Source organism: Eptesicus fuscus, chromosome 23, assembly GCF_027574615.1.
Source record: "Eptesicus fuscus isolate TK198812 chromosome 23, DD_ASM_mEF_20220401, whole genome shotgun sequence".
NCBI classification, from domain to species: domain Eukaryota; kingdom Metazoa; phylum Chordata; class Mammalia; order Chiroptera; family Vespertilionidae; genus Eptesicus; species Eptesicus fuscus.
Genome location: NC_072495.1, coordinates 25,603,139 through 25,615,939, shown reverse-complemented (window position 1 = coordinate 25,615,939; position 12,801 = coordinate 25,603,139). Strand labels below are relative to the sequence as shown.

The 12,801-nt window shown below is 39.5% G+C and overlaps 1 protein-coding gene and 1 pseudogene across 4 annotated transcripts in view; both read left to right on the top strand.

Annotated features, from left to right (window-relative positions):
* MORC2 (MORC family CW-type zinc finger 2) overlaps nt 1–12,801 on the top strand; it is a 37,036-nt gene that overhangs the window by 4,596 nt on the left and 19,639 nt on the right. For all 4 annotated transcript variants that reach the window (XM_028146734.2, XM_008142423.3, XM_028146733.2 and 1 more), the window contains exons 2-5: nt 4,156–4,209; nt 6,701–6,735; nt 10,152–10,220; nt 10,730–10,820. In XM_028146734.2, coding sequence (XP_028002535.2) covers nt 4,156–4,209; nt 6,701–6,735; nt 10,152–10,220; nt 10,730–10,820 — 249 coding nt within the window. The remainder of the gene's footprint in view (nt 1–4,155; nt 4,210–6,700; nt 6,736–10,151; nt 10,221–10,729; nt 10,821–12,801) is intronic.
* On the top strand, nt 5,187–5,287 carry LOC114231975 (U2 spliceosomal RNA; annotated as a pseudogene).

The following is a 12,801-nucleotide window of genomic DNA, read 5'->3' as shown; positions in this document are numbered from 1 at the left end:
GCGACCCTTTAATACAGTTCCTCATGTGGTGACTCCCAACCATAAAATTATTTTCGTTGCTACTTCATAACTGTAATTTTGCTACTGTTATGAATCGTAATGTAAATATCTGTGTTTTCCGATGGTCTTAGGCGACCCTGCTAGCAGTTCTCAACCTGTGGGTCGCTGTAGAGCCTGAGACCATCGGCATTAGAAAGGTTGAGAACCACTGGAATAGATGGTGATTATTATTCTATTTATAGTAGCTTATATAATCCCAAAGTTGGTAAGTATGGTAGCAATTTGCTGTTTGGTGCTAGTCATTAAGCAAATAAGTTTTTAGTAAATTCTGGACCATGTGTTTAAGATAGTAAGCATCTGTCTTGATTTAAAAAAATTTTTTTTTTTTTTTGTCTACGGTAACTAATGGTTATTCTCTTGGTTACATTAGCATGAAGGTTTAAGCAGGCATGGGAAATTCTTAGGATACATGAAAGTCTTAGGATAATTTCTTTTAATACTGGATGTTGTTAGTATGAGATGATTAAGATAGGTTTTTTAGATAAAAGGAGTTTCATGCTGTTGCTGCTCTCTTTGGTGGTGGGTTTTGTGACTGATAGTAAAAAGTTCATGAGCAATCTAGATGTACTGGTGGTAGTGATGGTCCTTTGGCATAAGATGCAAAGCTTAAGTCACTCTTTGCAGTACCGCTAAGTGGTCTGATAGAGCAGAATGCTTAAGTATAAGATGCCTGCTTTCTATGTTCCTGTTGGCACATTTAATAACCTTTTATCTTGGCGGTATGATATTTTTGGGTTGTATCTATATTGGAAGTGAATATAGAGTAAACTGTCAATTCTAGAGATAACATTTCTTATGATTTATAATGCTGTGAAATGTAGAGTTCTTACTCTAAATATATTAATGCAATATGAATGTAAAATGGTTGCTCTAGAATTTCTCTAGATTATTTTCTTTTGATTAGGGCAATTAACTATTGTCAACATATCCAAGTATTTATATAGTTTAAATGCAGGATGAATATGAATAGGGAGACCATTTTCTTACATAATGGGTAGATTTACCTGTAAATTTGTCACTGGAAATGCTGAGTTGCAGAACAATTTCCTTTGCAGCACAAATGGTATAAAAGCCTTGATCAGTTGAAAGTGAGAGCTTGTTAAAAATCTTTCTTTTTCTAGGTGGTTGATTTTTCTTGAATCATACGTAAGAAATGGTTAGGTCTGTGAAGAAAAGAATTTCCTTTGATAGTTACTCCAATATTTCTATCTCAGATACTAATTAGAAACTAGTGTATCTCTTTGAATATTATTTGAAAAAAGGAGAACTTGTGCAGTTGGTACATTTTTGGTTTTTATTTTAAGAGATATTTTGAACTCTGGCTTTAGTATTTGATAATAGGATCCATCATTAATCAGTTGGAAGGCTGGAGAAAATGCGAGTGTTGTCTTTGAATTTATCAACATTGAGAGGCCCCATGCATGAAATTCATGTAAGGGGCTCGGCCCTTGCAGCTGTGGTGGCGGCCTTGGCCCTCACAGCCCCGGCTTCGTCCGGAAGGTCATCCAGAAGGATGTCCGGAAGGTTGTTTGGCTGTCCGGTCTAATTAGTATGTTATGCTTTTATTATAGATTGTCACAAAAGGCACCTTTTTTGATGTATCAGTACATATCACGAAAGTATTCCTTAGTTATATTTTAAAGATATTTGTTAACTTACCTGAAATATGTAAGTGTGGAACAGCATTGATAAGTGTGGAACAGCATTGGTAGGTGTGGAACAGCATTCATATAGTGTGGAACAAGGAAGACCATTTGGAAAGATTTTTAAAAATTCTAAATGTACAAGGCACATTTCTAAACAATATATATAGAAAGCAGTGAAAACAGCTATTTTTAGATCTTACTATTGAATTCTAAATGTCTCTCATTTTCATGTGAAGTGATCAGAAATATGTATTGCTGCCCTAGCCTGTCTGGCTCAGCAGATAAAGTGTTGGACTGCGGACTGAAGGGTCCCGGATTCGATTTTGGTCAAGGGCACATTTCCCAGGTTGCAGGCTCGATCCCCAGTGTGGGGTGTGCAGGAGGCAGCCGATCAATGATTCTCATTGATGTTTCTATTATATCTCTCTCTTCCTCTCCCTCCCTCTCTGAAATCAACAAAAATATATTCAAAAAAGAAAGAAATATGTATTGCTGATAAGGCAAAAGGGTATTAATATTAAATAAGTTTTCCAGACTCTATGAATATTCATAGTCAACATTTTCCCTACCAAAGGCCAGATACTTCATTCTTTAACTTAGAGTATAGAACACTAATTCACTTTCTAAGTCAGGAAAATGACTGGTTGAAAGCTTGAGAGCAAATGTTAGGTTTATTTTTAACTTATGTTACCTTCAACAAATCACTTTAATTTTCTAGCTTATTACTTTTTATCTCTCTTTTTTTTTTTAGTGGAATAATATACAGAATACTTAAAAAAAAAATTCAATTGGTAATTTGAAGAATTTAGCCCAACTGGTGTGGGTCAGTTGGTTGAGCATAATCCTATGTGCCAGGAATATCACCAGTTCAATTCCCAGTCAGGGCACATGCCCAGGTTGGGGGCTCGATCCTCAGTATGGGTTGTGCAGGAGGTAGCCGATTGATGTTTCTCTCATCGATGTTTCTACCTCTCCCTCTCACTCTCTCTGAAATCAATAAAAACATTAAAAAAAAAAAGATAATTTGAAGAATTTAATATGATTCTAAAGATTTAAGAATTTTTAATAATTAAAGATATGGATGTTTTATACATGTTTTTCTCTTAGAAAATGTTTTTTTATGTAAAATAAGAATTGGGTTTTAGAACAATTTGAGCCCTACTTTCTAGTTGAATTGGAGATAAATTTTCTACTTTTTGTTAAAACTTATTTACTGCTGTCACTTTTGGATTAGCAGCATATATTCACTGATCTCATGGGGGAAAGTTCTTCCTAAAATTCTCAGAACTGGTAGTTTTAATTCAAAATTTGCATTTGTAAAAATTTGAATATTTACCTGAGGAGGAAAAAAAATCAGTGTTTTTAGCAGTTCAGTTTTGGGTATTTATTTTATAAACATTTAAAAATTTATTTTAAACAATATAGTTAGTGATCAGACATCCTAGATGCTGGTTATTTAATAATGGTTTATTTCATTATGAAATATTTGAAAATTTTAGTTTATCTATTGGCTGAAACTTTGTATACAAAAAAAATTAGCTGGGATAATTTGGTTATTTTTGGAAAAAGTCAAAGTTTCTAGGTGGTTCTGAATGGACACGTCCTACTTTTATATCTAATACCTAATGAAGACTATTATGGGAAATTAAAGAGAGTGTATATGGAGGAATAAGTTTAAGGATAAATCTTATAATCATCTTTTTTTTTTTTCTTTCATAAATATAATTGTATACTTACCCAGCCCAAACTTTGAGCAGCTTCCAAGGAGTAGACCATAAACTTCTCTCCTTGAAGGGGTTAACTTTAACAAGGGCCCTAAGAGACCATACCATGCTTTTGTCCTTCTAGAAGGAATTGTCCAAGGGGGTCTTGCATTCCTTTAACGTGTAGAAAGTTCTTTTTTTTTTTTTAGTCAGAGTAAGAGAAAGGAAGTGGATTTTTCTCTCCTTTCTCCTCCACTTTCAAATGGAATATTTGTGCTCATAAATTGCACAACATTGAATGGATTTTCTTCTTTCACTAGTAGATCATACACAGGTATTAGTAAAGCAAAATGCTAACAAGATGTCCACTGAGCATGCTTAGAGATATGCAGAAACAGCTGGTTAAAGCAATGAAAAATAAATTACAGGCATTTTTCTAGGCGGAATATGAGTAGTAAAAAACACTGCTTTTAGCAATACTACATAGGAATATTTTAACGCTTCGGAGTGGGTTTCTCAACATAGTAAGAATAAACATTTCTGTGTAGATATCAGGACTTGGTAGATTAATACTTGAAGGAGATTAGGGAGATAATGAAGTTTAAATTTCAAGAGTATAAATTGACAATGCTCATCGTGATTTTAGATTGTTTCCTACAAACTTAGTATTTTATAAGCTTGATTTTTTAAATTAAGAGTCATAGTTCATTCCGTAATTCTTTTGCTGATTCTGTTTATCATTTTAGAACTACTCATGAATTCTTGTTTGGTGCTCTTGCTGAACTGGTTGATAATGCAAGGTACGTAGTCTCTTGCAGGCATGTAGTATGTGTTTGAAAACATTTGGGCTATTGTGACCTTTGCTTTCTGAAGACATGGGCGGAAGGCAATTCTGTAACAGCCACAACTCACTCCTAAGAGGCTTGCTACCCAAAAGAGTATTTTTAATAGCATATCAGTTGATAACTCCCACTTTATCTGATTAACTTTAATCCATTCATTCCTCTGTGTTCTAGCATAAAAATAATGAACTTCTAACCTTCAAAGCTGCCTTCCCATGTGTGTTAGAGCAAGATAATTGTAGTGAAACACAGGGAATTAAGATTGAAATTTAGGAATCAAATTAATGAGACAGACAAGCTTTGATTTAATTTGTGCTATCAGGAGAGTACACTATCAAATGTCTTTAAAATTATTCCAGAGTTTTGTGTCTTCCCAAAGTGTGTATTTTATTGTCAGATGACTCCAGTTGATCAAAGCATCTTTTCATTTGTGAGCAGCTGTGCTTGGAAGAAATTATTCTTTAGCACTGTGTTATATGGGGTTCTTAGTGATGGAAGCCTATCAATGTTACTGTATAAGACTGAAAAATTTAAGTTGGTTCAAAGATAAGCAAATAAAAATGCAAATCAACATTCTGTTTCTATTATGAAAATATTGTTTCAGTCTTGTTTCTGAATGCAAACATAAAATTCAGACATTGTTTATTGACTAGGTGCTAATGATTAACAAAGGAAGAAGAGTATAAGAGTTGATAGAAGTACTAGTACTTTTAAACAGATCCCCAGTTAATGAGCTTGCTGATAATCTATGTCTATACTATAAACCTACACTATTATTACTTTCATTGTTATTCTCCCCTGGACTGTTCATAGAAGCGTGCCAGCTAACAAGTTATTTTACAAAACAACAACAACAACAACAACAAAAAACCCCTCCTACTTTGTTTCAATCTTGGTTGACTCATAATTTTTATGTTCTTTTTAAAAATGCTGTAATTGCTTCTCAGCCTTTTGACTAAGATCAAGTATAGAGTATCTGTTCTTATCAGTTTAAAAATATTGTAGCTTAATGGAACTACGCTTGAATTTACCACTTGTTAGCTTAGTGAGACCATGGTGTGTTGTGGCTGACTGCTTTTTTATATATCATGGTGAACTGGAGATTCCTGGGAGTATGTGTTCTTGCTTATACAAACATTTTGCCAAATTCTCATATTTGAAATGTTTTTATGTATTTGGAAATAGGTACATGTGGAGTTACACGGTTTTGAGTTGAATTTTTGCATTTAAAATCAATGTGACTGCATCATTTTCCTTGCTTGCAGTTGCCAAATTGGTCTAGATTACTTCCAAACCTTTATGGAAGCCTTCATTGATCACTGAACTTGCATTTCAGCTGATGACTAGAGTATAGTGGGTACCTCAACTTCCTTTACTGGTTAGGAAGGCTAAGGTTATGGGCTTGTGAATCAGTCTGCTGCCTGTAGTATGTATACCATAGGACTTGATTTTTTTCATAGGCCTTGTAGCAGTTTTTCTTTTTTTCTCAATATCTTGGTGAGAAGGGAAGATGCACAAGTTATTTGAACATTTTTATTTTTAGAGATTTTAGAGAGGAAGGGAGAAGGAAAGAGAGAGAAACATTGATGTGAGAGAGAAACATCGGTTGGTTGCCTCCCACATGTACCTCAACTTGGGATCAAACCCGAAACCTGGGCATGTTCCATGACTAGGAATTTAAACAGTGACCTTTTGGTGCACAGGACCATGCTCAACCAACTGAACCATACCAGATAGGACTGGAACATTGTTGTTGTTAATCGTCACCTGAGGACATTTTACCATTGATTATTTTTAAGTTTTATTTTATTGTTTAAAGTAGTACATATAGTGTTACATATGTCTCCTTTTCCCCCCGTTGACCTCCCCTCAGCCAACCCCTCTCCTCCATAGAGTGGGAGGGAGGGGGAGAGATACACAGAGAAACATTGATGTGAGAGAGACACACATCAATTGGTTGCCTCCTGCGTGCTGGGGCTAGGGATCGAGACTGAAACTGAGATACATGCCCTTGACTGGAATTGAACCTGTGACCCTTCAGTGTTCAGGCTGACACTCTGTGTACTGAGCCGAACGGACTAGGGCTAGAACATTTTTTATGATTGTAATTAATTGAGAGAAACACGGATTTGTGTCAGTTCTTAGTATCTAAAGGGGAATGTTTTTACTTCTAGATGTTTTCACTATGAAATTTGTATTTAAAAATATATATCCAGTCTCTATTTGTCATGTGATTATTTAAAACAATTTGGAGCTGCTCTAGGTGTTTCAGTCAGAAAAGGAAAATAGTGCTATCAGGTATAAAAAGTATAGCTTTAATGTATGTAGAATGACTATGAATTTCTGAAAATAGATTCAAAATAGTATCCATTTCATAATACTATGCATAGGTGGCATTTCAGATTTTCACTTGGATCTTGATTTTTTTTTTCCCCTTTTAATTTTGCAGAGATGCTGATGCCACCAGAATGGATATTTATGCAGGTAAGACAGACATCAGTCTTTTCTTCTAATGCCCAGTTCCTTTTAAATCATTTATTGCTATGCCTAAGAAGAAATGAGTGTGAAGTAACTGGTTTCTGGAGCCTGAGGATATGGCACAATTACTCTAGAAACAGGGCATCCTGGTTGGACATGTAATAGAAACCAAGAATTAGTTTACACCAAGAAACTAACACAGGGTGATCAGATCTAGATCTACTCAAAAAGCCACCAGGAGATTTAGTGGGCCGATGGAATAGGGTAGTGGGGAGTGTAATAACAACCACTAGTGGTTTTATTGGTTGGAGTTAGCAGGTGACCAGGTTTATAGCATCTGCAGCCAGAGAGAGATCTTGTTGGAGGCCAATGTCTCCTTCCACCGTGGCAAAGACCAGTCCCATTTTATGTCAGTTGCGTAAAACAACTGGGTAACTGGATTGGCACTGAGGTTTGCAGAAGAGATGTTTTCAAGCAAAGGAATCAGGTAGGCAGGAAGGCTGTTTTGCTTGGAATTTAAAGATGCTGAAGCATGTACTGCTTTGCTTATTTAATTGGCTCTGTTGTTTGGCAGAGTAGGAGCCTTTTTTTTTTTTCCTAGAGAGAGTGCAAGTGGAAGAATTTTTAGTCATTATCATTGGCCCTGTTTTTTTTTTTAATAGTTTGCTTTCTGCCTGTTTAGTGTTCTAGCACTTCTTTTGGATCATTTGAATGCTAACAATCTGAAAGCAGAATAGAGGAAGACAGCTTTTAAATCCAAATTTGGATAACATGATCTGTTTTTCTGAAGTCTTCTGAAAAGTTTGAGGTAATGCCCTGGCCAGTTGGGCTCAGTGGATAGAGCGTCAGCCTGCGGACTGAAGGGTCCCAGATTCGATTCCAGCCAAGGGCACATGCCCGGGCTCAATCCCCAGTGGGGGGGGGGGGGGGCGTGTAGGAGGCAGCCGATTGATGATTCTCTCTCATCATTGATGTTTCCATCTCTCCCTCTTCCTTCCTCTCTGAAATCAATAAAGAAGTATATTTTTTAAAAAAGTTTGAGGTAATATTTTGAATAAAATTGACTAGCTTCTCAGAATGGATCACTGATGGGTCACCTGGGAGCATGCTAGGAATGCAGATCCTCAGGTACCACTTCAGACCCACACAATTAGACACTCTAGGGTGGAGCCCAGAATCTTTATTTTAACAAGTTCTTCAAGTGATTTGTATGCATACTACATTTTGCTCCAGCTGATAATTTTCTTAGCTCCTGCTTACCTGATCTGCTGCAGAGAGTAGAGTCCATTGGACTGTAAGCTCCATGAAGGCAGTGATCACATCTGCATTGTTCACTGCAGTTAGCTTCATCACAGTCAGGCACAAAGGAAGTGCTCAGTAAATATTCATCGAATAAACAAGCGATTGGGATGAGCATTGTAGCTAGGTAAAGATGCCACACTGCCTGCTTACAGGGTTGAAGAAGTTGTTGCTGTGTTGGCTAGTCTCTCTTGGCCCTGAAGTAGTGTTGCACATGACCATGGTTCTGGACACTGTTAGCTCCTTACACAGTGTCGGTCACTGTGTGGCCAGGAGTATCCTCGACATGTGAGGATCCTCCTCTTACCCTCATAATCAAATGAAAAATCTTTGAAATGAAGTCCTTGAGCAAGAAAGGGATCTCAGACCTACTGTGAAGTGTTGATTGTGTGTTAAAACAGCCTGCAAGTCCTGTTATAAGAAACACAAGGGCCTAAAAGTAACTTCCTAGGTAGCATTCAAGAAATGCCACCAATGATCTTTGGGGACTTTTCGAATGCACTTGGCTTGAGCCAGTTTCTAGGTTCCAAAGCAGTCTTCATGTACTGCTCATGGCTGAGTGCACAGCAAATGGCCCATGGCCAGATTTAGCACATTGTTACCATGATCTGTACCTGGCCCATTTTGCATCTTCATGGCACTTTGCTCCTTCTAGAATAAACTTGGAAGCCTTTTTGCACGTTACTTGCACTTGCTCCTGCTTGCTAGATCTCATTTGGATTCTCTAGAGACCCTGTAAAGAGGCTCTGCCATGAGGAGAAATTTTCTTATCTACCAGTAGTGCTTCCAGGAAGGTCCTTGCTCTTGAACTTTCAAGAAGCACTTGTTATTAATGTTTCAGCAAAGTTTAGCTTCCTGAACACTGAGTGATACTTGAAAATCTGTGGTTTATAGTACTTCAGAAATAGCATTTTAAATTGCAATAACTAGTCCATTTAATAGAAGGCGGTCATGACTCACTTGAATCTTTAGCCGGAGGGGAGGACATGCATTTTAAACAGATTCCTCAGCTTAGATAATTTTACAGAGTTGGTGAACTGCAGCTTAGGGGAGAAAAGGATGTATTCACTTAGGAACTAGGCTCAGCAGCCCAGGGCTTTTTCCTGGGGTTCCTTACATAGACCTTCCTTTTAGTAGCAGTGCTCTCCTGATTCCAGTGCCTGAGCTGGTCCTCCTTTGCCCACCTCGTCCTCACTGGGTCAAAGGGCAAACTCTTGGAAACTAGGGTGGGCCCTTCCCCTGTTTGGGAATCTCTTCTCCAGTGTTTATCACATGACCCAGCCTACTGAGGAACCACTTGCCACCGCAAAAGACAGCTCCCGAAAGAAGAGCGTCTTCCACTCACTGCGATGGCAGGCAGAGTCTGCTGCATTCCCGTTCTGTTAGCCAAGAGGCTCTCGCATGGCTGCTCTGTAACTTACCTTCAAAGGACTTCCTCCTCGCAGTCCAGCCTATCCAGCTGGGAACCAGGCCCTTTCACGGCACCCTGTACTGTTTCGTTCTTGGGTTGGGGAGTCATTTCAAGGACCCACAGCAAACAGAGGATGGGATGGTGAGTACAGATAGCCCAGAAACTAGTTAGCCTGGGGAGAGTCGCATGGAGACTTAGTAATTCATCTTCTAGAAAGCAGCTGCCACCACTATACCCGTAGCATGACTGGCTTGATCACTTTGTCTGAACTTAACCCACAAAGGATGTGCCGTGTTGGGTTTGAGCAGTGTTGGTAAGGTATAGCATGCAGTAGTGGGAGTACTTCAGTGTCTTGAGGTTCACAGCAGAAGGTAGCGTGGGAATAATCCAGATGGACACAAGCAGAGGGATGATTGAGGTATGTATGAAATACATGTATATTCAGTGGTCCTGGGTTTGGTTGGATACTGAGCCAGGTAGTCTGTCCTCTATATCAAGTCTCTCAAGCTTTGTCATGAACTAGAAGGAATTGGAGAAGCTTTGGGATTTCCACTCCCAAGGGCCTTATACTAGCTAGGTCTGTGACAAGGAGAAGCTAGGTTTGACCTGACCTTTTTGGACTAATCTTCACATTGATCCCCCTTCTCACCCTACTGATGCTGCTGCGCTCTGGAGGGTAACCACCCAGTAATGGCAGCCTCTTCTTTTACAGAAAGGCGAGAGGATCTTCGAGGAGGATTTATGCTTTGCTTTTTGGATGATGGAGCAGGAATGGATCCAAGTAAGTAACCATTTTTATAAATACTGGCTGTGTTAACTTGTTTTTTTTGTGGCCTCACTTTTGTGACTCAAAGATCCACCAGGAGAGAGAGGAGTGTGTTGCAACATCTCAGGCACAATTCCACACATGGATTTGCTGGGTCTTGTCCTAGCATGGGAGATAGCATCTGAATGGCAGCCTGAAGTCAGTCAGATTACCTGTCTCTTGACATTATTTTTATCAGCTTGCACAACATCTCAGGGTTGAAACTACAGGACACACACACACACACACACACACACACACCTTATTACCATGTTTGGGTAACAAAACAAGGTCATAGTGATGGCTAAACTGAAACTGACAGCCAATCAGGTGTTGTGTCCAATTGCCTCATGGTTGTGAATTTCCTTGGACAGGTTTTCAGTAGACACAGCCCTACTTGGGGTTAGCAAGGCTCAGACCTTGATTTCTGAGGAGCGTGGAAAAGAAATGCAGACTTTTCACTTCTCTTATGCCTGCCATTTCAGATGATGCTGCCAGTGTGATCCAGTTTGGGAAGTCAGCCAAACGAACGCCTGAGTCCACCCAGATTGGGCAGTATGGGAATGGGTTAAAGTCGTAAGTATCCTAAAAGCCTGTCCCAGGACTCAAAACAAAACCAAGCGATGTTCTCCTGCTTCTGTCTCATGAAAACTTTCTTGTCTCCATCACTGTCACTCTGTAACAGAAGGAAAGTCAGGAAGGAGTGGGTTGGGGACTTACTGTTGTTCAGCCTTGTGTACTTTACGGAACAAAAGTATGGACGCCCAAACCAGCTGTGGTGGGAGAAGCTGTAGGTGTCTCTTGGCACTGTACCTCTCTTCCTGTTGAAATGTTGTACCCAGTAGTTGAGGTATGGAGTGGTCGTTTTGTGGGATTGGGTTATATCTGAGATCCGGAGGACGTTGCTTCATGGCACAGCAGTGTTCCCTGAGCACCTGCCATATGTCATGCTTTGTGCTAGGCATTGGGGATCCAGGGTGAGTCAGAGAGACCCAAACCTCCATCCTGGTGGTCATGGTCTCCACTTGCATGCCCTGCCAGGTCCTGTGGCAGGGACCTACCTGATGTCTCAGATCCCTTGGGACTTCTTCCGCAGACCTTGGTTCCCACTTGCTTGGTGTTTGGAATGTGTTGTTCTGGCTTTGAGTGAAGCCCCAAGAGAAAGGTTTCTATTTCTGAAATGCTCACTTCCAGCTGTGCATACTCTTGGATAGAATAAGATGCAGTGGAATTGGAGTTTGTACAAATGGAATTCTGAGTCATGTCTCCAGTCTTGCTGTGGAAACGTGTTGTTTTCTTGAGAGAGTGGTGGTTTGGCAAGTCAGCAGCATGAGTTGTCGCTCACTGCAGTGTGCTTTGGGGGTGGGGAAGAACGAAAGTGCTTCCAAAGACATGGCACCTGGACTTTTCGATTTGTCTCTTAGGACAGGAACCAAATGGTACGGATAGGCACTTAGCATGCACCAGGCACTGTGCTTGGAGCTTAACTGATCTTGTTTAATCCTCCTTATGGTCCTAGGAGGTGTCGATACTGTTTTGTTCATTTTCAGGTGAGGAAATTGAGGTTTATAGGGGTGAAATGATTTGCCCAAAAATATAAAGGTGCCCAAGTGTAGAGCACAGATATAAACCAGAATTTCTGACCGCAAATTGTGTCCATTTCACTTAAGTCAGACAAACTAAAATTCAAATCTTACCTCACTTAATTACTTCTTTCAGCCTCAGCTTCCTCCTTTATAAATTGGGATTATATCATACATACCGAGTAGGTTAAAGATTAAATGCTGTCATTGCTGTGAGAGCCCTAGCCAGGTTCTAGCTTCTTTTTTAAATTTCTCCTTTTTTGTTCTTTCCACGTCAGATTCCTGGCCATTCGTGGGTCTGAGGTAGGGCCTAGGAATCTGTGTTTTTCATAGCTTCCCCACGTGATTCTGTGTGGGTGATGTAAGTCCTCAATAACTGACGTCTCCTAGAGTCAGTGTGATGGTAAATGAAATCCTGACTTGCCCACTGGATTGTACACCAGGTCTCCTACCTGTTTTATCAGTTCTCTGGCCTCGGGTAAACATTTTACCTCTCCGGGATCTATTTCCTAATGTAGAAAATAGGATTCTAATCTCTGACATTCTCCCTGACGGAGCAAGTTTTAGGAGCAAATGACATTTGACTCTAAAAGCGCCCAGAAGACCGGAAAGGAAAGTGTACAGAAGTTGAGGGTGTTGACATTAGCATATTTTTAGTAGAACAGTTGAAAGGACCCATTGAGATGGAGCCATCTAGTGTTCAGAGTGAATTCATTTTGCTACCAATTCAGAAGTTGAAAAGATTTTAGGAGGAAGTGATTTGTGGTGAGAATAGGGCGGAGAAGCAGGGAAGCCAAGAGAAGTGGCATTTGGGGATTGTTGCTGTCAGGTTCGAAGACAGTGGGACGAAAGAGGCACACATTGGGAGTTTTTGCCAATTTAGGGCAAGAATAAGTTCTGACAGAAGGCAAGGCAGTGTGCCTCATTTTGCCACCCAAAAGCTTTAGGGAAGAAGGAGGACTGTGAAATTGTTA